This window comes from Pleurodeles waltl, chromosome 3_1, assembly GCF_031143425.1.
Source record: "Pleurodeles waltl isolate 20211129_DDA chromosome 3_1, aPleWal1.hap1.20221129, whole genome shotgun sequence".
Lineage (NCBI taxonomy): Eukaryota > Metazoa > Chordata > Amphibia > Caudata > Salamandridae > Pleurodeles > Pleurodeles waltl.
The window spans coordinates 410,920,784-410,948,631 of record NC_090440.1 but is presented as its reverse complement, the minus strand read 5'-3'; the positions used below and the strand labels follow the sequence as shown (position 1 = coordinate 410,948,631).

Genomic DNA, 27,848 nt, shown 5'->3' with positions numbered 1-27,848 from the left:
CATTTAAAATAAGTAGCTTGAAAAAGAAAAAGTTGGAGATCCCTGATTTAGAGATTGCTAAAGGTCCTCACTGATTAATGAGAAGACACAGAGACAGTAACATTACAAATGAAGACTATATATTTATTATGCATTTTGTTAGCTGGACATTATATTCTGAGATCTGTTAGAGTATATATTGGATGCAGATGAGTTTGATGTGGTCTAAGCAGGAGAGACACCTTCATAAGTTACTGTGATACTCAATCAGATAAGGAGAGGATTTTAGGGCAGTAATGAACAGACAGAGGTATACAACTGCTCTCTGGTTGTCAGGTACTGAGTGTGGGCTCAAGGGCTGGAACTTCACGTGTAACAAAAGAAAGCTCATCATGGTAAGTGTGCCGTGGTTGGCAGCAGTGCTTAACCTGAGCTGGTGGTTGTAGGTGGGGAGCACTAGCACTCATTTTTGGAAATCGACACATTGACCCAAAGCCAGAGAGAGAAAAGCACACATAGGAGAAAGAAGAAGGAAGAGAAAAACTGAAAAACAGTGACAAGGGGAGAAAGCAGAGATGAAAAGGAACCTACAAAATTGTGATAAAGAGCAGGGAGTGCCTGGTGGTTGATGAAAGCAGCATTAGGTGGAATAATGACCAGGCAGCCTTGCTATTCGGCATGCTTGCACTGGCTGCAGACTTCTGATCAAAACTTTGGGCCCCAAGCAATTTTTTTTAAAGTTAAGCCCTGGTTGACATATCACAAGTCTCGCATGTCTATGAGACATGTTTTGATGCAGTATAAACTAGTATATACATGCACTTCTAAGTAGTACACATGAATCCTGCTTCGGATTGACACAAAATGGAAAATGTAGCCAGGAGATCAAAAAGCATGGGCACTAAAACATTATGAAGGGCTGCAGACAGCATGGGAGAACTAATAGGCCCTAGATTCAATGTTAAATGCAGAAGGAACTGGACCAAGACATGGAAGTGTTCAGTACTGTAGCCTGTTCCAAGGTTGTGAAGGATTGAATACATTGAGAATTTCTACATTAGGTGATATAATTACCTATACAGCCACGAGAACCTTTACCGAACTACAGGAAAACTTTGGTTTACTTAAAACGCATTTCTTAAGGTATCTACAATTTAAACACGCAGTCACGCTTTACGTAAATGCAGTAGATTATATCTCAGAATACTGCCTGTTGGAAGCCAAAATAACCACTGCCCTCACTCGTCAAAAATATATTTCAGATTTCTAATACATTTCTAATGCATGCAATGATATAATGCTGCTGTTAAGGCGTAGCTGAGAGGACGACCTGGGGAGATGAAAGACAGTGCTTAACAAGATACACTCAGGGTCCAGAGAGAGAGTGTCATTGCATCTAGGTTTAGACTCATACAATTCAACATTTTGCACCATGTTCATTATAACATGGGTTACTGTCTAGGATAACAAGCATTGGCAAAGTCAAAAGGTTTAGCTTATAGAAGAGCTATTGGTTTTGCCAATGTATTTTAGCTATGTTGCACACTAGCATGACTTCTGTTCAACACTGCTAAATGTTAGTGGCACAGAGGGATGTGGTGTGGAGTGACGTAAAGAGGAGTGGCACAGAATGTAGTGTCATGGAATGGCGTGGAGTGCCTTGAAGCAGAGTTGAGTGGAGTGTTGAGGAGTACTGTGGAGCAGAGTGAAGTGTTGTGGAGTGGAGCAGAGTGGAATATGGCGGTGTAGAGTAGAGTCAAGTGGTGCAGAGTGGAGTGGTGTGAAAGAGAGTGGTGTAGAGCCAAACGGTGTACAATGGAGAAGTGGAGAGTAGCGAAGAGTGGAGAGGTTAGGAGTGGAGTAGAGTGTCAGAGTGGAGTAGAGTGTCTACAGTGGGGTGTCAGAGTGTTGTTGAGTGGAGTAGCATGGAGTGTTGTAGGTGGAGTGGTATAAAGTGTTGTACCCCAGGGTGACACAGGGTGGTGTGGAGAAGAGTGCAGGGGTGTGTCGTGAAGTTGAGTGGCATAGAGAAAGTTGGATAAAGTGGCACAGGGTGGAGTGGCATAGAGTGTTGTAGAGCAGAGTGGACTGTGGTACAGTGGAGGGTCGTAGAGTGTAAGAGTGGAGTGGACTAGAGTGGCATACAGTGAAGTGGTGTCAAGTGTAGCACAGTTGAGTATAGTTGGGTGGTGTAGAGTAGAGTGTAGTAGAGTGGAGTGGCATAGAGTGGCATAGAGTAAAGTGGCATAGAGTCGATGTGGAGGAGGAGAGGAGAGTAGAAGGGTGGGGAGTGAAGGGGCATAGAGTGTCGTGGAGTGGGGGCAGAAAGTCGCAGGGCTTAAAGTGGAAGGGTGCAGAGTGGAGGGCGTAGAGTGGAGTAACGCAAAATGGAGTGAAGTAGAGTTGAGTGGAGTGACAGAGTGTCATAGGAAGGAGTGAAAGGGAGTGGAGTCTTGTGGAGTGGGATACAGTGGAGTGTTGCGCAGCATCGTTTTGTGGAGTGCCAGAGTGGAGTGTCGTAGTGTGGAGTGGCGCAGAGAGGAATAGCCTGGAGTGAAGGGGAGTGGAGTCTTGTGGAGTGCGATACAGTGGGGTGTTTTGCAGCATAGTTTTGTGGAGTGTCAGAGTGGAGTGTCGTAGTGTGGAGTGGCACAGAGAGGAATAGCCTGGAGTGGAGTGCCACAGAGTGTCGTAGAGTGAAGTGGAGTAGTGTTGTAAAGTGGTACAGAGTATAGTGTTGTATTGTAGAGTAAAGTATCAGAGTGGAATTAAATGTCAAGAGTGGAGTTGAGTAGAGTGGCATATAGTGGAATAGAAAGGAGTGGAGTAAAGTGTTGTAAAATGAAGTGGCAGAGTGTCGTGGAAGGGTGTAGAGTGGATGGGCATAGAATGGACAGGAGTACAGTGTTGTAGAGTGGAGCAGAGTGTCATAGAGTGGATTAGTGTAGGGTGTCATAGAGTGAATTGGGATAGAATGGAGTGGTGTAGAGTGGAGTGGCATAGCGTAAAGTGAAGTTAAGTGTCATAGAATGAAGTACAGTGTCCTAAAGTGGAGTCGAGTGGAGTGGCGTAGAGTGGAATAGAGTAGTTTGGAATGGTGTAGAGTGTCATGGAGTGTCGTAGAATGGTGAAGAGGGGTGTAAAGTGGTGTGGAGTAAAGTGGCACAGAGTAGAGCAAAGTGGCGTAGTTTGTAACAGAGTGACACAGAGTGGAGTAAAGTGGTGTGGAAGGTCGAAGAGTGTCATTTAGTGCTGTAGAGTAGAGGGTCGCAGAGCGAAGGGGCGTAGAGTGGAGTAAAGGGGTGTAGAGTAGAGGGACACAGAGTGTTGTAGAGTGGAATACAGTGTTGTAAAGTGGAGGGGTGGAGAATGTCGTAGAGTGGCATGTTGTACAGCGGAGGATCATAGAGTGGAGGGTCGTGGAGTGGAGAGGTATAGCTTAAAGTTGAGTAAAGTGTTGCAGAGTGGAGTGGGGCAGAGTGGACTAAAGTATCAGAGAGGAGTGGCACAGAGTGGAGTGGCACAGACTGGAGGGGCATAGAGTGGAGCGGCAACATGTGTAGTAGAGTCATAGAGTGGAGAGGCATAGAGTAGAAAACACCTCAACTCTCAAAAGAGTCATAGAGTGGAGTTGAGTGGAGTACAGTGTCACAGAGTGGAGTGACGTAAAGTGGAGGGGCATTGAGTGGATTATTGTAGAGCGCCACACAGTGGAGAAAAATGCTGCAGAGGGGAGTGGCATACAGTGGAGTAGTGTAGAGTGGTACAGAGTAGAGTATAGTGGAGTAAAACGTCAGACTGGAGTGGCATAGCATGGCATGTTGTGGGGTGAAGTAAAGTGGCATAGAGTGTTGTAGAGTTGAGTGTCATAGAGTTGTGTGGAGTGGCGTACAGTGTCCTAGAGTGAAGGGGCATAGAGTGTTGTTGATTGTAGAGTCGTAGCGTGACACAGAATGTCATAAAGTACAGTGGAGTGAAGTGTTGTGGAGTAGAGTGTCAGAGTATGGAGTGTCATAGAGAGGAGTGGAGTGGGATAGAGTAGAGTGGAGTAGAGTGTTGTAGAGTGGAGTAGAGTGTTGTAGAGTGGAGTATAGTGTCAGAGTGAAGTATAGCATGGAGCAGAGTGGTGTGTTGTAGAGCTAAGTGGCATAAAGTGGAGTGGCGTAGAATGGACTGGCATAGAGTGGAGTGGCACATTGTGTAGTAGAGTGGAAGAATAGAGTGAAGTAGAATGGCATAGAGTAGAGTGGTGTAGAATGTTATGGAGTAGAGTAGCGTAGAGAGGAATGGTGCAGAATGTTGTGGAGGGGCATAGAGTGGAGTAAAGTGACAGGGAGTGGAGTATGCATGTTGTGGTAGTGCACTGCCATTACAGACAACGCATTTTTAATTGAAATGATATTACATTTGCACAAACATTCAGTTTTACTGATAAAATTATACAGCGCACAAACGATAATGTATGGAAATGGCAACACATAGTGTAGTGATTTGTTTTCATCGTATTACAATATTAGTTTCCCGCACACTTGAGAATTAAAAAAAATATATGCTTAATTTGTGCTTTCCTAATTGTGATATATTGAGAAATATTTACAGAGTTTATTTACAGACATTTAAATTTTGCTGTGTGGTACAAAAAAGCCTTTCCATTCACACCCCCAGATTGTCAGTGAAAATCCTCTCACTTTGAAGTACGAGAAAGAAAAGTAAACACCAAGCTACCTGAAAGACAGACCCTGACATTTTACTTCTATACGTTTAATCACGGGTTGAGTCATGTGATGAATTTGCAAAACTCAAAACTGAAGCCACTTTGTGTATTACCACTCCCATGCATATTGTACAGTTATAATGAGAAGATATAATTCAAGATTACTATAAAACATACTGTAGGCTGTTCTGGTACATGGTGCCAAAGGTAGCTGAATGGTTAAGTATGGCACCAAGAACAACAATGCATTATCCATCATTTTCACTGCCTTGATCCAAAACCGTAACTAGGTGTTTACAGTGCAATGGGCTGGACTGGAACCCAACCTTAGAGGATAAAGGAATTGTTAAAGGTTAAGGAAGTGTAAAGGGTTATAATTAAATGCATTCTTGTGGGTGTGCCCGTGATACGCTCTTCATTTGGCCATTCATACAGAAACAGCTTTATTTGAAATGTAAAGGCAATTATCTCACAGCCTGTGTCACTCCACACAACATGATCCAGGCATATTTTGAAATTTACCACTGATGCTGACCGAATGCCAACTTCCCGCTGCCACAGCGCCCATTGACATTCCCGTCAGTGCTTCCACAACCAGCGGCTCCGACACATTCTCCAGCCCTCCATGGCCAAGCTGTCCATGTCTGGTGAGATAAAACGGCAATTCTTTAGCTAACTATGGATAGACTGCAAAGGTTTGTCACTGTCTAACATTAGAGTCCAACTTGAAAAGAGGGTCTTGCCGATGTGTGGCTCATTGTATGGAACACTAAGCACTGTGTGTAGGAGTCTTTTCTTTGGTGCAGACGGTGGGTTTTCTCCTCCTTTCTAAATTAAGCTCCAGTGTAATGTGGTCTAGCCGTGGATCATTAACCATTCAATCTTCCTTATATTAAACCATTCTCTCGTACACCAGGAAAAGATGGTAATGGTTTCTCATTATGCTTCCCAGAGCACAAAGGAGAGGGAAAAAACTTTGAAGGAAAATGTCGGAAGAAATAGCGAGGCATGATAGAAACCAATTTTTAACAAAGGTTGGAGGGTGCGATTTTGAGTGAAAAACTGGATCACAAATACACACATCTGAAGTAAAGGAAGGAAGGGGGGGGGGGTAATGGTGAGTCTATGTGATAAAACTTCTGAAACAGCAGATGGCAGAGGATCATCATTAAGTATAGCTAATGGCCAAGTCTTAACTTTCCATCAGTATGTGGTAATGTGTGTGTCTGTGAGTGAGGTCAATTTTCAACCCAATGTTGCAGTTGTCTTGGCCTACTGCAATGACACCAAAGAAATCCAGACACACCTACCTGCCAGAACCCCATGTGAAGACTTCCCAGTCAGTGCTCAGCAACAGAGCGTGCTCCAGTCCCAGCACCAGCTTTTGCACCCGGATTTCGCAAGGGAGTTGCTTGAAGAACGGTGGTCTGGGCATCACATAGCCATCTGCAGCCAGCGGAAGTGCTGTGAATATTGAATGTGCAGCATAATGTATGGATTGATCTCAGGGTAAATTAAAGTTGATACCTTAATACCTAACAAATACCTAAACTACAAAAACATGCTGAAGTTAAAGAACAGCCTATACATGGAATAAATAAAACCGCTCACATCAAGAAATGTCAACACAAGTTAAGCTGTACACGTTTAAGCAGTACCCGTTGAAGTTTGTAACCAGTGGGTGAACAAAAATAAATATACACGTACTCAACAGGTGAAAAATTACAAATAATGGACGGTTTGTCAATGTAAATAACAATTCTCGGCCTGACAAACTTCAAATGGGGACATGAGTTTACTGTTTGGCTCTCTGCCACTATCTAAGATTTAGGACACTATGGTTCCCCAAATTGAATCATATTTCTAGATTGTCAATAATATGAGTTTCATTTTATGGTGAATACTTGTTTGTAAACACAGTCTACAAAGTTAGAGCTGGTTATTTCATTATGCATAGCTAGTCAAATTTCCCATCGCAAAAGTAAGCGCTTAACGGATGTTGAAGGTGGAGACACCAAAAATAGATCAAAAACCCTTTTAACCAACCAAAGTGAGGAGGGTGCTCCGGACTCCTTCAGCTGTCATAAACGGCTGACACGTTCACGTTAGTACTGTGTTTTGCAAGTTCCATCCACTTTGGTATTCTTTTGTTGCAAATGCAACAAAAGGAAATGCAGTTTTTTTTTTTTTTTATGCAGTTAGATACTATTTTGTCAACTTAAGCAAAGTCATCTTTGTTTCCATTGCCTTTAACTGAGAATACCTTTTTCTGTGTGAACTGGAAGGTCCATTTTCCAGACCGGATTTCCTTGCAGACTTCCAGAGTGCAGTGAATCTGTACTCCAGCACTCTACACTGCCCTTGAACTTCAGCAGCATGTACTTCTCTGCAGCAAGTAGATCTTGACAGCCATTGGCAGGCAGCTGCGCGCGCTGCTGAGGACAACCTCCAAGGAAACCAGCCAGCAAAAGGTGTCCATCGACTAAGGAGAAGGGAAATGAAATATGTGTCACGAATCACAAGGCTCTGTTCTTGCAGTCTCAGTAAATGAACAAATAATGTGTAATACATCTACTAATGTCCACTCCATCTGTGTCCTTTGTGTATGTCTCCACTCTACCCTCAGCTTTTCTCTAAAGCCCACTCTTATGTTTCTCTCCAAATACGACGCTTAGCCTATCTGACCAGTCCTCTACTCAGTCTTTCTCTCCAGCCCACGACCTCTCATTGGTTCCTCAAACTACACCCTCCGTCTTCAGCCCCAGTCACTCCTCAGTCTTAGTCCCCAGCCTTTCTGTCCCAGCTTCTTCCTATTCAGTCTGTCCTCTGCTTCTCAATCTCTCTCCAGCCTCCCCTCTCGAGGTTTCTCTCATCCCAATCCTTAGATGTTCTCCCCATTCCTCTGAGTGCTCTTCTCCAATTTCCCTCGGTAGTCACCTTTCATAATTCCCTTCGCAGTTCTTTCCTTCAGCCCCATTCCTCGTTCCCTGCTGCCACAACTGTCTTTCCCTCCAGCCTCCTCATTCACTTCTGTTCCACTTCATTTGCTTCTCTCTCGTGCCATCTGTCTTTCCCTCCAGCTCCTGTCTGTGTCTCTCCAAACATGCACAGCTGGCACAGAGAGGTCCAAGCGGAATTAATACACAAACATGAGATAAGAAGTTCTGGTTGCATTTAAATGTCCCTAACAAAGCGTCCGAAGATAAAAACAGTGAATAACATTTTCAGTTTATAAGGGACAACACATCCACATATCATTACATGCTGCCACAGCATCTGCCTAGAACATTTAACATTTTTGGAAAAGGAACCTGTACATCCACATACCAAGCTGGCATGAATGGGTAGTATGGAAACCTTCCTCGTCCAACATTCCTTAAATACATCACAAAAGGATTTGGTGGGCAGGAAAAGCGGGATTGACAACAGAACACTTGAAGGCAGCCCAACACCGAGTGAGGAATAGGGAGAGGGCTTAAGTAGCCCAAACCACACCCCTAACTTCTAGCTCACATCCCAAGTGCAAAGGCGTTGGTAAGGGGACTGCCTGTTATGGATAAATATAAATTAATTATTAATTTGGGTTTTGCAAAGGTTGTAGTGTTTATTATGAAAAGCAATCCTATAACTAAATTGTCCTTGGTAAATTTTCATGAAATGATAAATCTTTAATCAGATTACAGTCACTTTAGTTTTTTTCGTTTCCCTGACATTGGGAATATTTTATGTCTTAGCCAGTTTAAGCCAATTAATTGTGATTACAGGCGCTTCAAACACTAACTGGACCGGGATGTCAAAGTTAGTGGACACAATAACGATAATAATAGTTTCCTGTACAGATATTAAAATCCATTATAATTTAAAACAAGAGCAATCGAATGATACAATGCACAAGTTGAAAACCCCAGGCTACCAGTGAAAAACGTTGTTAAAATAAGTTGTAGAATACATTATAAAATACTTAATTAATTTAAATACATTAAAATCAAATTAGGGACATTCCCATAATAGCAGGGGATCCAACTAAAAGATATAACATTGCACATAATTATATTTAAGATTGCTTCCGGTTCTCCCTACAAACCAGAAACCCACCCCTTTAATATAAAACCAACAACTGTCTGAGCCCTTAAAGTGCTTCGGTGCATTGGTTGTTCAACCATAGGATGACAGCCAACAAAATATTAAAAATCATAGAGCGAGGTTAAAAAGTGTGAAACATTGGTTCAGAACCCAAAGGAGCAAGAGTTGAAGATGGTTTTCGCATACCATTAATCACTTTTTGCAGTGCCCTTGATGAACCTGGCCTGCAGCCTTAATGAATTTAATCAACAGAACATTCAGCACTGTGTTCACAGGATTCAAGGACATAACAACAGCCTGCCGACAGAAGCTGACCCCTAATTCATTCCACATATTCCGCAACAGGCATCTACACTCCTTAAGCAGGGATGGACCCAGGAAGCCCACCTGTTCAAAGGATTCTTCCCAACTACCACAACCCCTGCACATGACAGCCTTCCCTGGGATAGACCGCCATGTGAGTAAATATCAACGTTTATGGTCATTTCGAATAAAATCCATAGTCAAATACATGAAAGACATATAAATGACAAATACTGTAGAACTATCACAGCCATCTGACAGCCGTAGCTCCTACGAGAGCAAAGAGAGGCCAGGTTCCAAGATGTTTAGCGAAAGGTTTACTGGATCATGTTAAAAAGTCAAAATCAATGCTTAAGCAAGAGCGTGCGACAGGGCTGGCCATGTCTAGCAGCTATTTACAAATGCCTGCCTGCTGAGAAAAGGCCTCCTCTCCCAATAGGCCCGGGAGCCTATACCTGGGAGGACGGGTGGTCTAGCAACTAAACAGACCTGGCTGCAGACTCACCTGGGTTCTGATCCTAGTACCCTATTTTACGACACTGTCTGAAATTGAGCAAATAACTGCACCTCTTGCTATCCTAGTTCCCTTAACCACCACAGCTCGAGGGGCTCAGAAATGAGCTCAGAATGAGTATTCTTTTATATTTTTAATACGGAGAGGTGCTTCTTACCGAGGAAGCTGAAATGGAGTGCAGAATATGTGCAAAGATGGTACTACAATTAAAGGGATAATATTCATATCAAAGTAAAGCACATTTTAAAGGTGTAATAATGAACAGCACAAGTAAAAAACCTGATTTACAAACACTCAGACCCCCCGCCTGTGTGTGAAGTGAATGTTATGCTACACACAATGCGACTGAGAAGAGATGTCAGTGAGAACTGACTGAACTACAGTGTCAAAAACAACATAAAGGTCTAAGTGAATAAAAATAAAAGTAGGTTTGTTGTGATTACAAGTAATGTAGAGGTAATGAGGCATAGGGTACGAGAAAAATAAACAAGTAGTTCATAGGTCAAAAGCTAAATATCGCTTGATGTTCCCTTCAATCTCCAAAGCAGAAACATTTCTCTTTTGACTCAAGGATCTACCACCTCTTTAATCACTCTGACAAAAGACCAAAATACTTAGAAGACAACAAATATATATTTTAACTAACTCGATGAAGTGAAAACAAACACAGGAGTACAATAAAAAGCTTGAGCGGCAATACAGCGATCGTTGCTAGCGCTTGAAGGCCAGGGGACACTTACAGTCAGGAGGATTCACATTCTGCTACATTCTGTGACCTTTCTATCAGGTTTTGCTCTTACTCATCTGATTGTTTCTTTTACAGTTTCTTGGAAGGGTTTAGTGTCTCCACATTGCACTGTTCACTTAGTGTACTGCAGAGGTTGGTTCTCAGTCATTTACCACTCTCTTTATACCATTCATCTATCCTTCCTTATTCCTTCTTTTACCTTAATTTCTCACTTGTACGCTGATGACTTACACATTTTCTTTTCTGCCTCCATGTTTCATATGAAGAAAACAAAAAGATGATGGGTGGAACTCGTGGATTAATCTCAGCCATTGCAAATTACTTGAAGATGCATTCCAGATTTTTTTTAACTTTTCCAGATTTTTTTGTCTACTGTGGCGATCTAGACAGAGCCAGGCATGGGCAAATCAGCCATAAACTGCTTCAGTAGGAACAGTGCAACCCAAACTGACAGACAAGGTCCTCCCAGATGGGATCACAAACAACTCTAGACCAGCTGTGACTATTTAGGCCTCATCATGGTGGTACAGCTTGATTACTGAGGCACAATGCACATGGGACCCACGTTGGTATGGGCTTATTGTGTCGCATTACTAAAGCATGAGCTCACAGAGGTGGCCTAAGTAGGCCAAAACTGGTCTATGGCTGCTTCTTCCTGTATGGATGGATATGTCCTGAGCTACCTTTTTATGTGAGATCTGCTCCTACGTTCTCTATATTTAAACAACTGCTGAAAATACCTCTTTTGGCTGACCTAATCCATCTTAATCCTTTGCTTTGCATGACTCTTGTTCTTACTTTTGTACCAGTTATTACTGTACATTGTTCAGAATGAAAGCACTAAAATACATAAATAGTGTAGCTTCCTCTTAATCCACCTAATTTTACTGATTCGTAGCAACTTACGTCATCACTGTGTTAAATGCCCAAATCTATAAGCACTGTTAACAATAAGAAGCTGAATTACCTAGATGTATGTTTTAGGCATAATTCACTGGTACCCACAGTCAAGCTAAGAAGGATGAAAGTCTGAGTTGTCCAATCCCAACTTTACACTACTAGGTAACAAGTTGAGCTTTGCAAGCTTGCTGTGAGCTAATAATATGTAAATGCTTCTATCCCCCATTAAAATGTGTTAAGGTAAATCTATTTTTGAGGGTGCTGTTGTGTGTGCAAAACCATAGCCAAAAATGTAGGCAACCCAAAATTTACATCAAAGGGTTCTACCACAGATTAGTGAGCTCGTTAAGGCACTGCATGAACATCAAATTAGCAGAGTAAAACAATTGCAAAAGTAATGGAATCACTCAATAATTGAGTCCATGATCAACGAAAAGTTACAGGGTTTTAATAAAAATATTCACATATGAACGTTCCCGGATAAATGCCATGAAAGCTTTCAGAAGCAAATCAGAAATTATTCTAAGTCCCAAATAAGCAGCAAAATTAGTAAATGGTCGGCCAGCATCCCTAGTAGCGTCAATGAAAACTAAAAAGAAATCTCTGGCTCACTTCCAAAATCGTGGCGGGGGGGAGGGGGGAGGGGGGGGTAGGGTTTATACAAAATTCTCGCACAGAATATGAGCAATTTAGCACGATCATCAAGGTGTGAGCAAAACTATAATTTCTATGACAAATCAGAACACAAGAATAATAAGCACCATTACCTTAACACATAGGACATATAAGCACCAACTCATTTAATTAAATTATAATTTAACACCCTCTGTGTTAATGTCATCCGGAGATGTTCAAACAATTCTGAAACTTTTAGCAATAAGAATTTAAGTGAATGAATAGACCAGTGATCACGGCGGAAGGACCTTGAAAAATGTTACAAGTCATAGTGAATAGGAAAAGTTAATCGAAAGCAGTGTAATTAATTATAAAAGTGGAAACAAATACTTACACGTCAGCTTCTCTGAGCTTGTGGGGAGAAGATGCGAGCAGGGGGTGAATGACAGAAATAGCAGCCATCTTCTTCAAGATGGAGTTTTATATAGACATGTGGCCTAAATAAAACACTTGAATAACTTTACTTCTCTACATCATACGAATTTTGTTTCAATTGCTATTATGTTAATGTGGTCTCTCTCGTTATCTATTAATTACACACACACACACGTACGTCTGCGGACTTGACGCTTGTGACCTTTGGTGATCTGCAGAATGACATGAACAGTTCCATGCATCTGTTCAAAACCGATTAGTGTAGAGTTTTGTTGATGCAGGCCATTGTCTCTAAATTTCTCATTTGATTCACTCACCTCACTTCTGTCTTCTTGATTTACAAACAGTCGGCCTTTAAGTTGGATGCATCAGCTAGGTATAAGACCAAAGGCCAGATTTACTAAGGCATTTGGCTGGGCTATTTTCACACAAAACCAAGCCAACGAGAGAGGTTGATTTATTGATGTGTGGGAGTTTGGTACATTTGTAAAATTGTTCATTATTAATGTTGTGCAGGATATGAACTTACACTGGAATTTAGAAGTGGCACTTATCTGATGCTACTGTTGTTTGGAATTATTTTACTATGATATGTTAAAGTGCCTTTTCTTGGCTTATGCTAACTAGGCCTCAGTTAGGCTCACTGTTTATTATTTCTGCTGCACAGTCAAGCACAGTTATGTCTGTTCATTCCCATTGAATATCTTCTTAAAGAAAACCTTTCCATAATGGTTCAGTAAAATTGCAATCATTTAAGGTATTTTTTCTAGCCCACTGTACTTCATTAATTCACAATAGTTAACTGTTGTTTTTGTAACTAGTTTGTCCTGCCCTCTCTGGGTGACATTAGCATGGAAGGGCTGAATCAATGTTCATGTAGTGGAATCGTGCGTAGATGGTAAGGCAACAAAATATTTAATAAACCCATGCTCTGATTTGCAGAAAATGTAATTCTTTTGCGCAGGCCATGATGAATTTGCAGTTTTAGTTATGTTTTATCAGAACATTTTATATATAAACCCTCAATATGGCTGTCAGCCAGAACCTTACTGAGACCTTTCCAATGCTACCAGGGATGCTGTCCGATTCCTTACTGATTTTGCTGCTCATTTGGGTCACAACATTTGTCTGTTTTTGTTAATTATTTTGTATTGCCCTAATACTAAGAGCCTTCATGGAAATGATCACTTATGATTTTAGTATTGTACGCTTTGAATTTTTTAACAAGTCTTTTTTTTTTACATTTTTTAATTCTGCCCAAGAACTCACTTACTGAACTGTATTTTTGATATGTTGTGTGTTGCCTTGTCTTGGGACACATTGCCTCGTGAAATATAAGTTTAACACCAATCCTCGACCCATCCACTTATGGGCGTACTACTAAGGTGTCTTCTTGGAAAGTAAGAACTTAAGGTTTCCCTGCCCCCACATCTGCACAGGTCAAAAAGACAGTACAAAGTTAAGACTGTGTTTAACATATGCAAGGTCGGGTGTCGAGGGAGAACCAGCACTAACATTTGGCAAAACGCAGGCAAAGCAACCTACTACCCTCAGGTAAAGTCATGCAAAGTAAGCAACAAGGCCAAACTGCTTGAAGAAATAGTACAAAATTAGAGCAGGAGCAAATTTCAGGGCTAACCTTCTCTGACATAAGCACTATAGGAAGGAGAAAAAAACACATTTGCAGCACTAGGAAACAACCACAGGATCTGCTATCCCATAACACAGTTAGCACCTATTCAATTTGCCAGAAGAAGAAGAAGAAGGAAGAAAAAGGAAAGGATCTTCATGCAGAAGGTCACACTCCTTGACCAGAGAGATGGGGATATCATCAAGTTTTACATAATTAACGAGGATTTTGTTAATGCGTTTTGGCCCAAACTGGACTTGACGCCCACCTCTGCCAGGTCACATGCCATACCAGCTCATGTCAAGCTCCTGAGTGATCTCCATCTAATTGACTCTGGGTCATTTCAGAGCACATATGGCAAAGTGGCTAGCATTGCCCAGCGTTCCTTCTCTGAATTCTTGCCAACTGCCTTGGACACCATCTTAAAAATCATGCCCCAGTACCTACACTTCCCAAAACATATGCCTGTACAGGTGAAGGACAGCTTTGACAAGATGGCACTGTACTAAATGCAGTGGAGTGCACTCACATCCTTTTGGTCCCATCAGCAGCCATGACTCATATTTGCCGGAATCACAGGTTCACTTACATCAGCACAGTGCAGGCCACATGCAATGAAAGGTACTGCTTCACCAATGTTGTGGTCAAGTAGCCTGGGAATGGATATGTCTTACATCTTCGGCATGCCACCATCAATCACCAGTTTGACAGCGGGTTGTATGGAGATGGGTTCCATTTTGGTAAGTGGATATGGAATGTACATTTCTCACAGAATATCTATTTTGTTATCTGTGCTGCTATTGTGGGGGAATTAATGCCTGTTCAAGTGAAGTTACATAGATCGTTATACATAAGACATTGCATGACATTCTCGGTGCCTCTGTGAAGCATGGGCTGATCAGTGACTGAAAAGTAAAGTGATGCAAAGGCTATTAAGCCACCAGCATCAATTTCGAAATATAAAGAAAAATGGCAATCTAAACTCACTATTGTGCTGGTGCCTACACACGCTGTGGAGAAGGAATTGGGAACCAACACAAATTAACAACATTGAAAGCATGTACAATATAACAGCCTTACTGGCCACAGACACGTCCAGGGAGGCAATGCCCACCTCAAATCCCGTGGGAGTGTGGGTGTGACACATGATGTCCATGCAACCAATGTGGTACTCAATAATAGAAAAAGGAAGGAGGGTGGAAAAGGTGTTGAACAGCAAAGCGGCCACTGATGTAGATTGGTCTCTATGCACGTGCTGAAACAAATGGAATGTTGTACATTTTGGAGTGTGTATGTAGGTAGGTATCTCTGATGTCACTTCTACAAAGGTTATGGAAATTTCAGTCAAAAGTACAAAAATAAATAACACCCACATGCTTCAAGGAGGCTCAGTCAATGTCACCTGTAACATATATATTTGAACAAGCATACCCATGACAGGATACATGTGTGGTCCACACTGATGTCACATATCAGACACAGACATGTCATTAACAAAATGGATATGTCGAGACATGGCTCAGAACCTAAATAAACATTCCCTGACCATTGCTCCAAGGAACTGAACAAAATACATATGAAATATCTCTGCTGACTACATGTTAAGAAACATTGTTGTGAGTTTAGCAGGTCTTTTGTCATCTATGTCTACATTCACTGAGATATGGAGTCATACCATCACTTAAATCACTACTGCTGGATTGCATCCCAACAATTTTATTTTTATGAATATTGTTCTATTGAGACTATAATCATAGTAGGGAAGCACGTGTATTGATTTTACATTTATTTATTTTGTTTTAAATTTGTCAAATTATTTTTGTATTAGTACATTTTATCTTACATTATAGATGTTTTATTCTAAATACGGCTTAATATTTTTTTTGTTAGGTATTTAAATGATAAAAAAAAAAGATTAGAAATTGGAATGGTATCTCTAAGCCTTTTTAAAGTCCAATACATTCTATGTTTTTGCTTACGCTGGAATGGAAATAGTAAATCTTACCTCTCCAATGTCTAACACCTGATTTTCTTATGTTGGAATAGAAGTACTAAATTTAACCCCTCCAATGTCCAGAACGTTCCATACCGTAATTTAAATGGGAGTTACAGCAGTCATAATTAGAATAGTAAATCGGACTCTATTGAAGACCAATACTTTTGCTAGTGTCATTTTCGATTGTTGGGATTTCATTATTTTTTTGTTCATACAGTTTTCAAAAAAGGATTGTACTTTTATGTATTTGTTAGGATTGTAATACTTTTCTTTTTTATTAAGTGTGATATATTCTTCTTAATATATGTTTGGTATTTCTTTTTATAAGTTCTTAATAGATACATTTTTAATTGTTTGAATATTGTTTGTATATTTTTTTAATTATATAGATATATATCCATATTATTTATATATTAAGCTGCCCAATAAAATCAAACCATTTTTATATTAATTTCAAAATATAAGTTCATATATATATATATATATATATATATATATATATATAAACACTTCTTCCTCGAATACAGAGAAAGCCAGCACTCCAGTTTGAGGATCATAGCTTAAATTAATTACAATTAATTCACTTCAGGACGCGTTTCGGCTATGTGGTTAGCCTTTGTCAACTGTTTGAAACGCCGTGGCACAATCAATTTAAATAGTTGGCACATGTGATGATAAAACCAAAACCACATAGCCGAAACGCGTCCTGAAGTGAATTAATTGTAATTAATTTAAGCTATGATCCTCAAACTGGAGTGCTGGCTTTCTCTGTATTCGAGGAAGAAGTGTTTATGTAAGGGCGAAGGCGGAGCGCCATTCCGAGCACCACCAGCGATTTGGAAGCACACCGGCATCCGCAAGCAGGAGTGTATATATATATATATATATATATATATATATATATATATATATATATATATATATACACACACACAAATATTTATATATAACTCCAACCAACTTTGCTAAGTTCCAGCCACAAAATCGCGGCGGGGCGGCGCAGGGTAGCAAGCCCTCCTAAATTCCAAACTTACGTTGCCTCGAACGCACAAAACAATGCAGCGCTATCAAAAACAGCGTACCGCGACTCCTTTAGCACCAGCGTGTTTATTTCAAGATCTTACGCATTTCGGAGCCTCCGCTCCTTATTCACAGGTTCATTACGTGCCGCATTTCATTAGTTTCCTAAATACCCATAACTTTCTCTCTCTCAAACAACATAAACAAAGGACTAACCAAGATTAACAAAGAACAAACGCTTTGGCCATCTTTAAATAAGCTACATCTACATTCTTTACACTCCCTAATATACAAACCATTTACAATAGTCAATCTATTAATTCATCATGTTGCTGTCTTAATCATAAGATATATCTAATTATATAACTATATTGAAATACAATCACAGTACCTTTAACGTTTTTAAAATGCAACTACTCGCATTTATCCTCCTAAATCACAATAATAAACAATTTCACAGCAACTATTAACTCACTTTATGCCAATTGTCTAAATTCTTACCAAACTTATGATATGTACTATTTAATAATTACATGTAAAAAAAAGGGAAAAAAATGAAACCTAATTTCTTGGTTACACATCTCCAACAAAAATTCGACCTCGCGTTGTGCTGGCCTGTTCCTTGAATATAATGGCTCTTTAGCTTTTTGATTTTATTGCCATGATGTGTAGATATATATATATGTATATATATATATATAGAGAGAGAGAGAGATAGATAGATATAGATATATATGTGTATGAATATATGCAATGAAAAAAACCGAAGTTTAAAGCTTAGGCATTTCGTTATAGTTAGAAAAACATATTTTCCCTATACAAACCAGGTTTCAAACTACATACACACTTTGAAATTATAAACTTCAATCAATTTGTACAGCTCTGCTAAACACTCACGAGGGTATATAAGTGTTTGCATGGTGTGGTAGGCTCAGTTGAAGAGGCAGGTCTTATAACTTCAATTTCCAGTTTATCCAACACCTTAAACTATTATATGTAGCGGAACTTGTTACACACCCTTTTCAGCTCACTAACCAGACAACAGTAACTATAACTCGCCACTTTACCATGCACTGTGTTGTGACAAATAATGTCATGTGGGAAGTTATAAGTGTTGTTATGAATGCTATGATTTCACATGCTATAAGTGATGTAGCGTGCAAGGGTATAAACAGTTCATGGAAAATGCATGAGTTACATTTCATGAAGCGTGGCGAGTGAGGTGACAAAACAGTGCTCAGAGTTGTGCGACTGACAGTCATTTTAAGGTGGTGCGTAAACTATAAATTGAAGCTATAATTATAACTTTACAATTTTTTATGTTTGTGTATTTTAAGTTGGGTTTATATAGAAAGAATACATAGCATATTTCTAACTATAAATTACCCTTAATCTTTGTTTTTTTTATCGCATGTAATAGTTTAAAAAAAAAAAAAAATGTGTTTCAAATCTCAGTGTGAAGTGCCACTGATTGGAGTGGCGCAAAGTGGAGTGTAGTACAGTACAGTGAAAGAGTGTCAGAGAGCCTAGTTTTGTAGAGTGGAGTACTGCAGAAATGAATAGAGTGGGGCTGAGGGGAGTGACGTAGCATTTTGTGGAGTAAAGAGTTATACAGTGGAGTGGTGTGGTGTGTCATATTGTGGATTATTGTAGAGTGGAGCAGTGTGTTGTACAGTAAAGTGGTGTATTAAACAGTAAAGCTGAGTGTTGCAGAGTGGAGTATTTTTGACTGGAGTGTCATGAAATGGAGGGCTGTGGAGTTAAGTGTCATCGAGTGGATTGACAGTGTAGCAGTGTTGTGTAGTGGCACAGAGTGGAGTTCAGTGGAGAAAAGTGTCAAATAGTTCAGTGTTGTTGAGTGTAGTTTCATGCAGTAGAGTGGCAGAGAGTTTCGTACAGTGTAGTGTTGTACAGTGGAGTATCATTATTTGTGAGAACACGGTGCACAGTAGAGTGTTGAGTTATAGTTAGTGCTGTCTGGTTAGCGAGCTGAAAAGACTGTGTATCAAGGTCTGCTGTTTATAATATTTGAAGGTGGTGGATACATCGTAAATCAATGTTATAGCTATTACTTTAGAATTTTTAAAGTTTGTGTAACAAACTTGGTTTGCATAGGGAAAATAGCAAACTATAACTAATCTTTGACCTTTGTTTTTTTCATTTATTTTTAATTTTTTATAATTTTTAGTAAAAAAGTGTTTGAAATCCTACAGCTGTGTCGTACGTGGAGAGCTGTTATGTGGAGTGCCGTACAGTACGGTGGAGGACAGTCTTGCAAAGTCTTTTGTAAAAAAATGGAGTATTGTAGATTTGAATTGAGTGGAGTAGAGTGTAGTAGCGCATCGTACAGTGTAGTAAAGTGTTAAATTGCGTAGTGGTATGATGTCATATAGTAGAGTCAAGTATCGTAGACTAGAGCAGCAGGTTGTAAAGTGGAATGGCATGTCGAACAGTAGAGTGGGGGTCGTAGACTGTCAGAGTGGGGCAGAGTGTTTTAGAGTGGAGTAGGGTGAAGTAGAGTTTCAGAGTGGAGTATCATCAAGTGGAGTGTCATAGCCCAGTAGAGTGGTGTATCTTAGAAAGAAGTGGAGTAGCGTGTTGTCAAATGTCCTACAATGTAGTACAGTGCTGTTCAGTAGAGTGTAGCAGGGTGTTGTATAGTACTGGAATATGATGTGGACTACAGTAGAGTAGAGAGACATACAGTGTAATTGATTATTGTAGAGTGGAGCTGCAGAGAATACAGCAGTGTGTGAAACAGTGGAGCTGTGTAGAAAGGACTGTTGTATAATATAGAGTACACTGGCTTAGCGTGCGTAGTAAACTATTATAAATTGGAGTGAGGTCTCATACAGTAGAGCGGAGTGTTGTGCCATATAGAAAAGTTTTCTATAGTGGAAACGGAGTGTTGTACATTGGAGTGTACTGGAATAGAGTGGGGCAAAGAGTTGGACAGAGGAATGTATGTGGATATATTGGAGTAGAATGTCGAACAGTGCCATGAAATGTGGTAGATTTTACAGAGTAGTGTTTCACAGAGTGTAGGAAAGGAGAGCGACATAGAGTGGAGTGGCATACACTCTAGTGGCTTAGAGTGGATTACCGTAAAGTGGAGTAGCATACAGTGGTACAGTGTACAGTGCATACTGGACAGTCGAGTGTACAAGACAGGAATGGAACAGATTGGAATAGCATAGGGTGGAGCGGTGTACAGTGGTGTGGCATAGAGTGGAGTAGGATACAGCGGATTAGCGTACAGAGGGTGGCATACATTGAAGGGGCATAGAGTCAAGGAAAATGTTATAAATTGGAGTGGCATCGCATACAGTAGAATGGGATGCTGTGTCATACAGTGTAGGAAACTGTAAGAGTGGTGTAGAAATGTATAACAGAGTATACAGGCATACAGTTGAGTGCAAATCTGGATAGTGGAGTGAACGGTGATAGAATGTAGTAGAGTGTAGTAGTGTGGCATAGAGTGTAGTAGAATTTTGTTGGCTGGAATTATATAGAGTGGAGGAGAGTACATTGGAGTGGCATAGAGTGGAGGAGTGTAGAGAGGAGTGGAATAAAGTGGAATAGCATAGACTGAAGTAGAGTAAACTGGAGTGGCACAGACTGTAATATTGTATAGTGGAGTGCCGCAAAGTGTAATAGCGTATAGTGGAGTAGCGTACAGTGGAGGTGCGTACAGTGGTGTGGCGTACAATGGAGTGATTTAGACTTGAGTGGTATATTCTGGGGTAGAATGTAACAGCATACAGTGGAGTGGTATAGAGTGTCGTGGGGTAGAATGGAATACTATACAGTAGAGGGGAAAGACTGAAGTTGCATACAGTGTGACAGTGTAGAACAAAATGGCGTAGAGTGGAATAGCATAGAGTGGACGGCAATGGAGTGGGGTACAGTAGAATAGCGTAGATTAGTGCACAGTGGAGTGATGTAAACTGGAGTAGTTACAGTTGAATGGGGTAGAGTGAAACAGCATATAGTGAAGTTGGGTAGCGTGGAGTGGCGTCCAATGAACTAGCATAGAATGGAGCAGATTAGAGTGAAGTGGTGTACTCTGAAGTGGCGTAGAGCGGAGAAGAGTATAGTGGAGTGGCATACAGTGGAACAGCTTGGAGTGATGTACAGTAGAGTGGCACAGACTGGAATAGCGTATAGTGGAGTAGCATACAGTGAACTGGTTTAGACTGGAGTAGCATACACTGGAAAGGGGGAAGAGTGTAATAGCATACAGTGGAGTGACATCCAATGGAACGGCATAGGATGGGGTGGGGTAGAGTGGAGTGGCATACACTGGAGTGGTGTAGCATACAGTGGAAAAGTATAGAGAAGAGTGGCATACAATGTAATGGTGGAGAGCAGAATAGTATATACTGGAGTAGCGTATAGCGAGCGGCATACAGTGAAGTGGAGTACACTGAAGAGGAGTGGAACTGCATGCAGTGCAATATCGTAGAGTGAACTGGCGTAGAGTGGAGTTGTGTACAGTGCAATTGAGAGGAGTTGAGTGTTGAACAGTGGAGTGGCATAGAGTGTCACAGTGTATAGTGGAGTAGCGTATAATGGAGTGGTGTAGACTACAGTGGCGTGGGTTATAAGGCAATATCATACAGTGGAGTGACGTACATTGGAGTGTAGTCCAATAAAATAGCATAGAATTAAGTGGCTTAGAGTGGTGTGCCATACACTGGAGTGGCGTGGAGTAGCATAAAGTGGAGCGGCACACAGTGGATAGCAAAGAGTGGAGTGGCATACAGTGAAATTGCATAGAGTGGAATAACATATACTGGAGTAGTGTATAGTGGAGTGGGATAAAAATGAAGAGGCACAGAGTGGAGTTGCCTACAGTGCAATACTGTAGAATGGCATAGAGTGGACTGCGTTCAATGTAACAGCATAGAGTAGAGTGGCATAGAGCGGAGTGGTGAAGCGTACCGAGGAGTAGCGTGTAATGGAGTGGTGTAGACTCCAGTGGCATGGGGTACAGTGCAACAACATACAATGGAGTGGTATACATTGGATTGGGGTCCAAACACATAGTATAGAGTGGAGTGCCATACACTGCAGTGGCAGTAAGTGGAGTAGCGCAGAGTGGAGTAGCATACAGTGGAGTGGCATACACTGGAACAGTGTACAGCGGAGTGTTGTGGAGGTCATACATTGGAACAGAGTAGAGCAGAGTAGCGTGTAGTAGAATGGCATAGAGTAGAATAGCGTATAGTGGAGTAGCACCCAGCGGAGTAGCGTACAGTGGACTGAAGTAGACTGGAGTGGCGTAGAGTGGTGTTGCATACAGTGTAATAGCGTAGAGTGGAGTCTTGTACAGTGCGTGCTCCTGTGCTTCTTTTCCATATGCCTCCTGGGTCGGCCATGTCCAGAGAGGGGAGCAGCTCTGCTCCCGGGCTGATTTGGGCCTCAGGAACTACCACCCCGGGGCCTGGTCATAAAGAATTAGATGAAGGGCTGATTTTGGCCCTGGGGACTGCTACCCCCGGGGCGTGACCATGAAAAAATAAAAGGGGGGGCCCTCTGAGAGCCTTTAATGTCCATGGCGACCCCATTCCCCCAGGGCTGGCTCCACCTGTGTTTGTTCTCTCTCTCTGGAGCAAATTTAAAGCTCCTGACAAGTGACAGCAAACACTAAGGGCCTGATTACGACCTGGGGGGATGGGATACTCCGTCACAAAAACGTGACGGATATCCTGTCCACCGTATTACAAGTCCCATTATATCCTATGGAACTAGTAAAACAGCGGGTGGCATATCTGTCACGTTTGTGATGGAGTACCTCATCTGTCAAGGCCATAATCAGTCCTTAGGCCTGTTCCCGGGGTGGGGGCGGAAGCATTAAAAATGATCCCACCTGATGGGAAGTGGGAACGGACTTTTCCCTGCGCAGTCTGAAGTGGGCAAGGAAACAGATGAAACAAGCATTGGTAAATGCATTAGGTTTCGCCTGTGTGATTAATAATTACTTTTTTTGTTGTTCTACGTTTTAGCTTGTTGAGCCAACATCAATGTATTTAGGCTGACTGAGATCAAATGAAGGGTCCCAAAGGCAGTTCCAGACAGCACAAACTTGATTGTAAGAGAGGTGTGCTCATGACACGCTTTATGGGATTGTAAAAGACTTGGAACCCGGCATTATTAGCACAGTATATACCTAGCACAGTATATAACAGCGAGTTGCTTCTTGTGATAATAGGAAGCACAATAATGGCTCTACGATGAAGAATCTTTGTTCAAGTGATAAGAATAGAACAGGTGCACATCCTCTTACCTCTGCAGGGCAGGCGGAATGCTGACGGTACTCGTTCAACGCTGCACAGCAAGGACAGCTTAGTTTTGCAGCATACTTGTCTAAACCTACACCCTCTACCGCCCCCCTCCCCAAACACTCACCCCTGTGCCACCACTGTTACTCATTTGCTGTTTTATGCATTTGTTCGTACTTGTACCGTACAGAAAATAGAGTATTAACTTTTTGGGAAGTGTTATGTAGTTTAGATCATATTTAGCATTATTGTGATTAAAACAATGTAAAACAAAATATGAACGGTAAAAACACCCTCTTCTCGTTCACATTTGTGCAAGACTTCTTATAGGATTTCAATTAAATGCCTTTTGAGGGAGGTGTCTGATTGTGTTGCATGGCACTCTGTAAGTTCCACTAACAAAAAAACCTGGCAACTGACTCCAGATCATAGAGCGGACTCTCGGCCAGTCCCGGTTTCTCAGTCATCCGGACTTCAAAAGTTGGGACATGAAGTAACAGATTTATAAAGAGTAAACTAAACTATACCACCCATAGTGCCTAATATCATTGGCTTACAAACAAGACTGACTTAAAGACACCCTTGTGACACAAGCCAGACGACAACCTTCTAAAATAATACCTGCAGTCGGTCAAGGATCACTTATTATATTAGCACACGTGTCTGTGCAAACTAACCTAGAAAATGCTTATCAATTTGTGTCAGAAGCTGGAAATGTATATTAAATAACCCTGGAAAGTAAAAGCATAAAAGAATGCTTCATGCTCTAGATTGACCTGCTTGTGCAAGGAAACATGCGCCCACCTGTCTGAAGGTGTTCCGGTCTAACCAGCACTAACCTTAACAATAAGGTACTTAGACATACAAGAAGCTAGTGACTCTCTCACATACCACCCAAAACGACCCAAGATATGAGGGTGTCCAGATACTTCTGTTCAGGAGAGGCCGGAGAGACCCACCCACAGCAGCCAGAACATGGCACTAACAAAAGACGACTTGCTCGCCTTGTTCCAGGAGTTCAAAAAAAGAACTTCAGGAAGAGTTGAAAGTAGACATGGCTGGCTCTCTTGAAGCCCTGTGCTCTGACCTAACCGTGCGACTCACGTCTCTACAGCAGGATGTGGATTCAGTGGGGAAGCAGGCTTTAGACCTGGAGATGCAATGTAAGACTATAGAACTGCGCCTCGAGAAACTGGAGGATTGCAACACTCAGACACAAGACCAATTACACATGGCCCTTTTGAAGTGCGAAGAACTTGAAAACCGCTCCAGTCGGGATAATGTGTGTTTTAGAGACTTGGTGGAAGGTGCGGAGGGGTCCGGACCTTGAATATTTTGTCCTAGGACTCTTTAACAAACTCATAGATGATCCTCAGGTTAAAATCACGGTGGAAAGAGTGCATAGGGTTGAGGGCAGCAGGGGGATGATCTATCCACCTTCTGATACTTGTGAATAACTCAATATGCAAGGACTGCTGGCATTCCTGGGTCATGACTTTGCTTCTATGTAATACGCTGCTGTGCGGTTTGACCTTAGCCCCATACATATGATCTTCTAACCAGAATGCTAAAGCAAGTATTGCCAGTTTGCCTGAGATGTTGTTTGGTTGTATTGTTGAGAGTCTATTAACAGGACTAGGTTCCCCACTTTATTCTTTCTGTTTACTACGAGTGGCCCTTTTCAAGGGTATCTGAGCTACTGCACTTTAGGTCCAGATTGGTCTCCCTGGCGAGTCTTGAGAGAACGAGGGAGGATGGGTGAGGCAGGGGACAGGTTAGAAGCGGGGCTGAACAAATTTACTAAACAGACATGGTGTTAATTACGTTAACATGGAATGTGAGAGGCCTTAACTCCCCCTCCAAGAGGCAAAAGATATGGAGGTATCTCCTTGATGCGAGATAAGCTATTGTAGCTCTGCAGGAAACCTATCTGAAGTGCAGTGAGGAAGGCAGACTCCAACACAGAAGGTATCCCACCGTGTTTAGATCGTCACATCATACGAAACGTAATGGGGTGTCCCTCTTTTTCCATGCTTGTCTGGCTTTCCAACCCACTGCCCACAGATCTGATAGGGAAGGGAGATTTCTGATGGTGAAAGGCAACATCACAGGCTGCCTATGCATGATTGCAACAATATATGCCCCCAATACAACACAGGTGACTTTTGTCCAGTCCTGTCTCGAGCAAATATAAATTATCTTACAGGGATATTTTAACTTGACACAGGACTGAGACGTTGATAGCTCCAACTCTACACGTACACCCACAGCTCACTTTTGTAAGTCTTTGAAAAAAATCAATGTTAGAATTGGGACTAATTGACACTTGGAGACAAGAACACGCACACACTAGGGCCTATACTTTTTTCTCTCAATCCCATCACAGTGACTGATGCCTTGACTACATATTCACAAGTCAATCCCTTACCGATAGTGTTCTGGCATCAGAATCACACCCCATAATTATTTCCCACCATGCACCAGTACAGCTCAACTTAGATTGGTTCCTGGGTACCTCCACGGAATGACGAGGATTCTTCTCCACCCCCTTACATGAGACATGTTATTCCGTGACACCAATATGGCTACTAACTTGGATGCCTTTAAGGCGGTTGTTAGAGAGAAGTGTATTTCGCTGACATCTACCCTTACCAACCAAAAAAACTAAGGAACGCCAAGCCATAGAGACCAAGCTGAAGTTAGCGGAACAGGAACACAAAGAATTCCCCTCCTTACAAACACAAAGGAAAGTTACAGCACTCAAAGGGAAACTGCATGGCCGTTATACAAGTAGAGCGGCGTTTACAATGTTTCACCTGCATTACATGGCATACGTGCAGGGTAACAAAATAGGAGGCTAGCCCGACAACTAAGAGTGAAACAGGAGAGAGAGTATAATCCTAGCTTCATGTTGGGAGATGGGGAGGAGGCACAGGCGCAAAGGGATAAAGCAACCACCTTCAGAGACTTTTACAAACACTTATACACTGTCGAAGGGGCAGGGAGAGCCGACCAACCGCATTATCTAGAAGAGATGTCCCTGCCATAGGTTACTTGAGAAAAGAACGAGATCTTCAGTGACCCCATTGGTGAAAAGAAGGTTGGGGCAGCGATAGCAACACTTAAGGGCTACAAATCATTGGGGCCTGACGGCTTTACAACCCAGTATTATAAAACCTTTGGTGTGGAATTTATACTGGGACTGACCAAACTGTTTAACTACAGGGAGTGCAGAATTATTAGGCAAATGAGTATTTTGACCACATCATCCTCTTTATGCATGTTGTCTTACTCCAAGCTGTATAGGCTCGAAAGCCTACTACCAATTAAGCATATTAGGTGATGTGCATCTCTGTAATGAATCCATCTGGCCCATCAAGACTCACTCTCATTTCATCAGTCCATAAAACCTTAGAAAAATCAGTCTTGAGATATTTCTTGGCCCAGTCTTGACGTTTCAGCTTGTGTGTCTTGTTCAGTGGTGGTCGTCTTTCAGCCTTTCTTACCTTGGCCATGTCTCTGAGTATTGCACACCTTGTGCTTTTGGGCACACCAGTGATGTTGCAGCTCTGAAATATGGCCAAACTGGTGGCAAGTGGCATCGTGGCAGCTGCACGCTTGACTTTTCTCAGTTCATGGGCAGTTATTTTGCGCCTTGGTTTTTCCACACGCTTCTTGCGACCCTGTTGACTATTTTGAATGAAACGCTTGATTGTTCGATGATCACGCTTCAGAAGCTTTGCAATTTTAAGAGTGCTGCATCCCTCTGCAAGATATCTCACTATTTTTGACTTTTCTGAGCCTGTCAAGTCCTTCTTTTGACCCATTTTGACCCATTTTGCCAAAGGAAAGGAAGTTGCCTAATAATTATGCACACCTGATATGGGTGTTGATGTCATTAGACCACACCCCTTCTCATTACAGAGATGCACATCACCTAATATGCTTAATTGGTAGTAGGCTTTCGAGCCTATACAGCTTGGAGTAAGACAACATGCATAAAGAGGATGATGTGGTCAAAATACTCATTTGCCTAATAATTCTGCACTCCCTGTATATAGCCACTCGTCCAGGGGTCAAGCAGTCGATGAGTGAAGCACTGATATCAGTTATTCCTAAACCAGGGAAGGACTCACAACTCTGTTCTCCCGATAGGCCTATCACCTTATTAAATATGAATGCTAAATTATACTGTAAAATTCTTGCAACTCGGTTAGAGGAAATCATACCAGACTTGATTCACTTAGATCCCGTCTGGATTTATAAAGGGGAGACAGACTCAAGATAACCTACGGCGGGTGATACATTTGGTGGAAAAAGTGACTACGAAGCGGATTCCCGGTGGTATTGCTCACTTTGGATGTAGAAAAAAGTGTTTGATTGATTCGATTGGTACTTCTTGTTTAAAGCTATGTGGCACTTTGGCTTCAATGACAAATTCATGACAATGGTACAAGTCAATTATATTTCCCCAAATGCCAAAGTGCTGGTAAACAGAATTAGTTTGAAGGTCTTTCTGTTGAGGTGGGGCACTCATCAGGGCTGCCCACTCTCGCCTCTCTTGTTCGCGCTTAGTATAGAACCTCCAGAGATGAAGGTGAGACAAGAAGATATTCGAAGCATACCA

General features: G+C 41.6%; 1 protein-coding gene across 2 annotated transcripts in view; it reads right to left on the bottom strand.

Annotated features, from left to right (window-relative positions):
- Positions 1-27,848, bottom strand: part of RCCD1 (RCC1 domain containing 1) — a 112,173-nt gene that overhangs the window by 27,707 nt on the left and 56,618 nt on the right. For both annotated transcript variants that reach the window (XM_069222648.1, XM_069222649.1), the window contains exons 2-4: positions 6,957-7,175; positions 6,004-6,157; positions 5,216-5,337 (exon numbers count right to left, since the gene is read on the bottom strand). In XM_069222648.1, the coding sequence (XP_069078749.1) occupies positions 5,216-5,337; positions 6,004-6,157; positions 6,957-7,175 (495 nt within the window). The remainder of the gene's footprint in view (positions 1-5,215; positions 5,338-6,003; positions 6,158-6,956; positions 7,176-27,848) is intronic.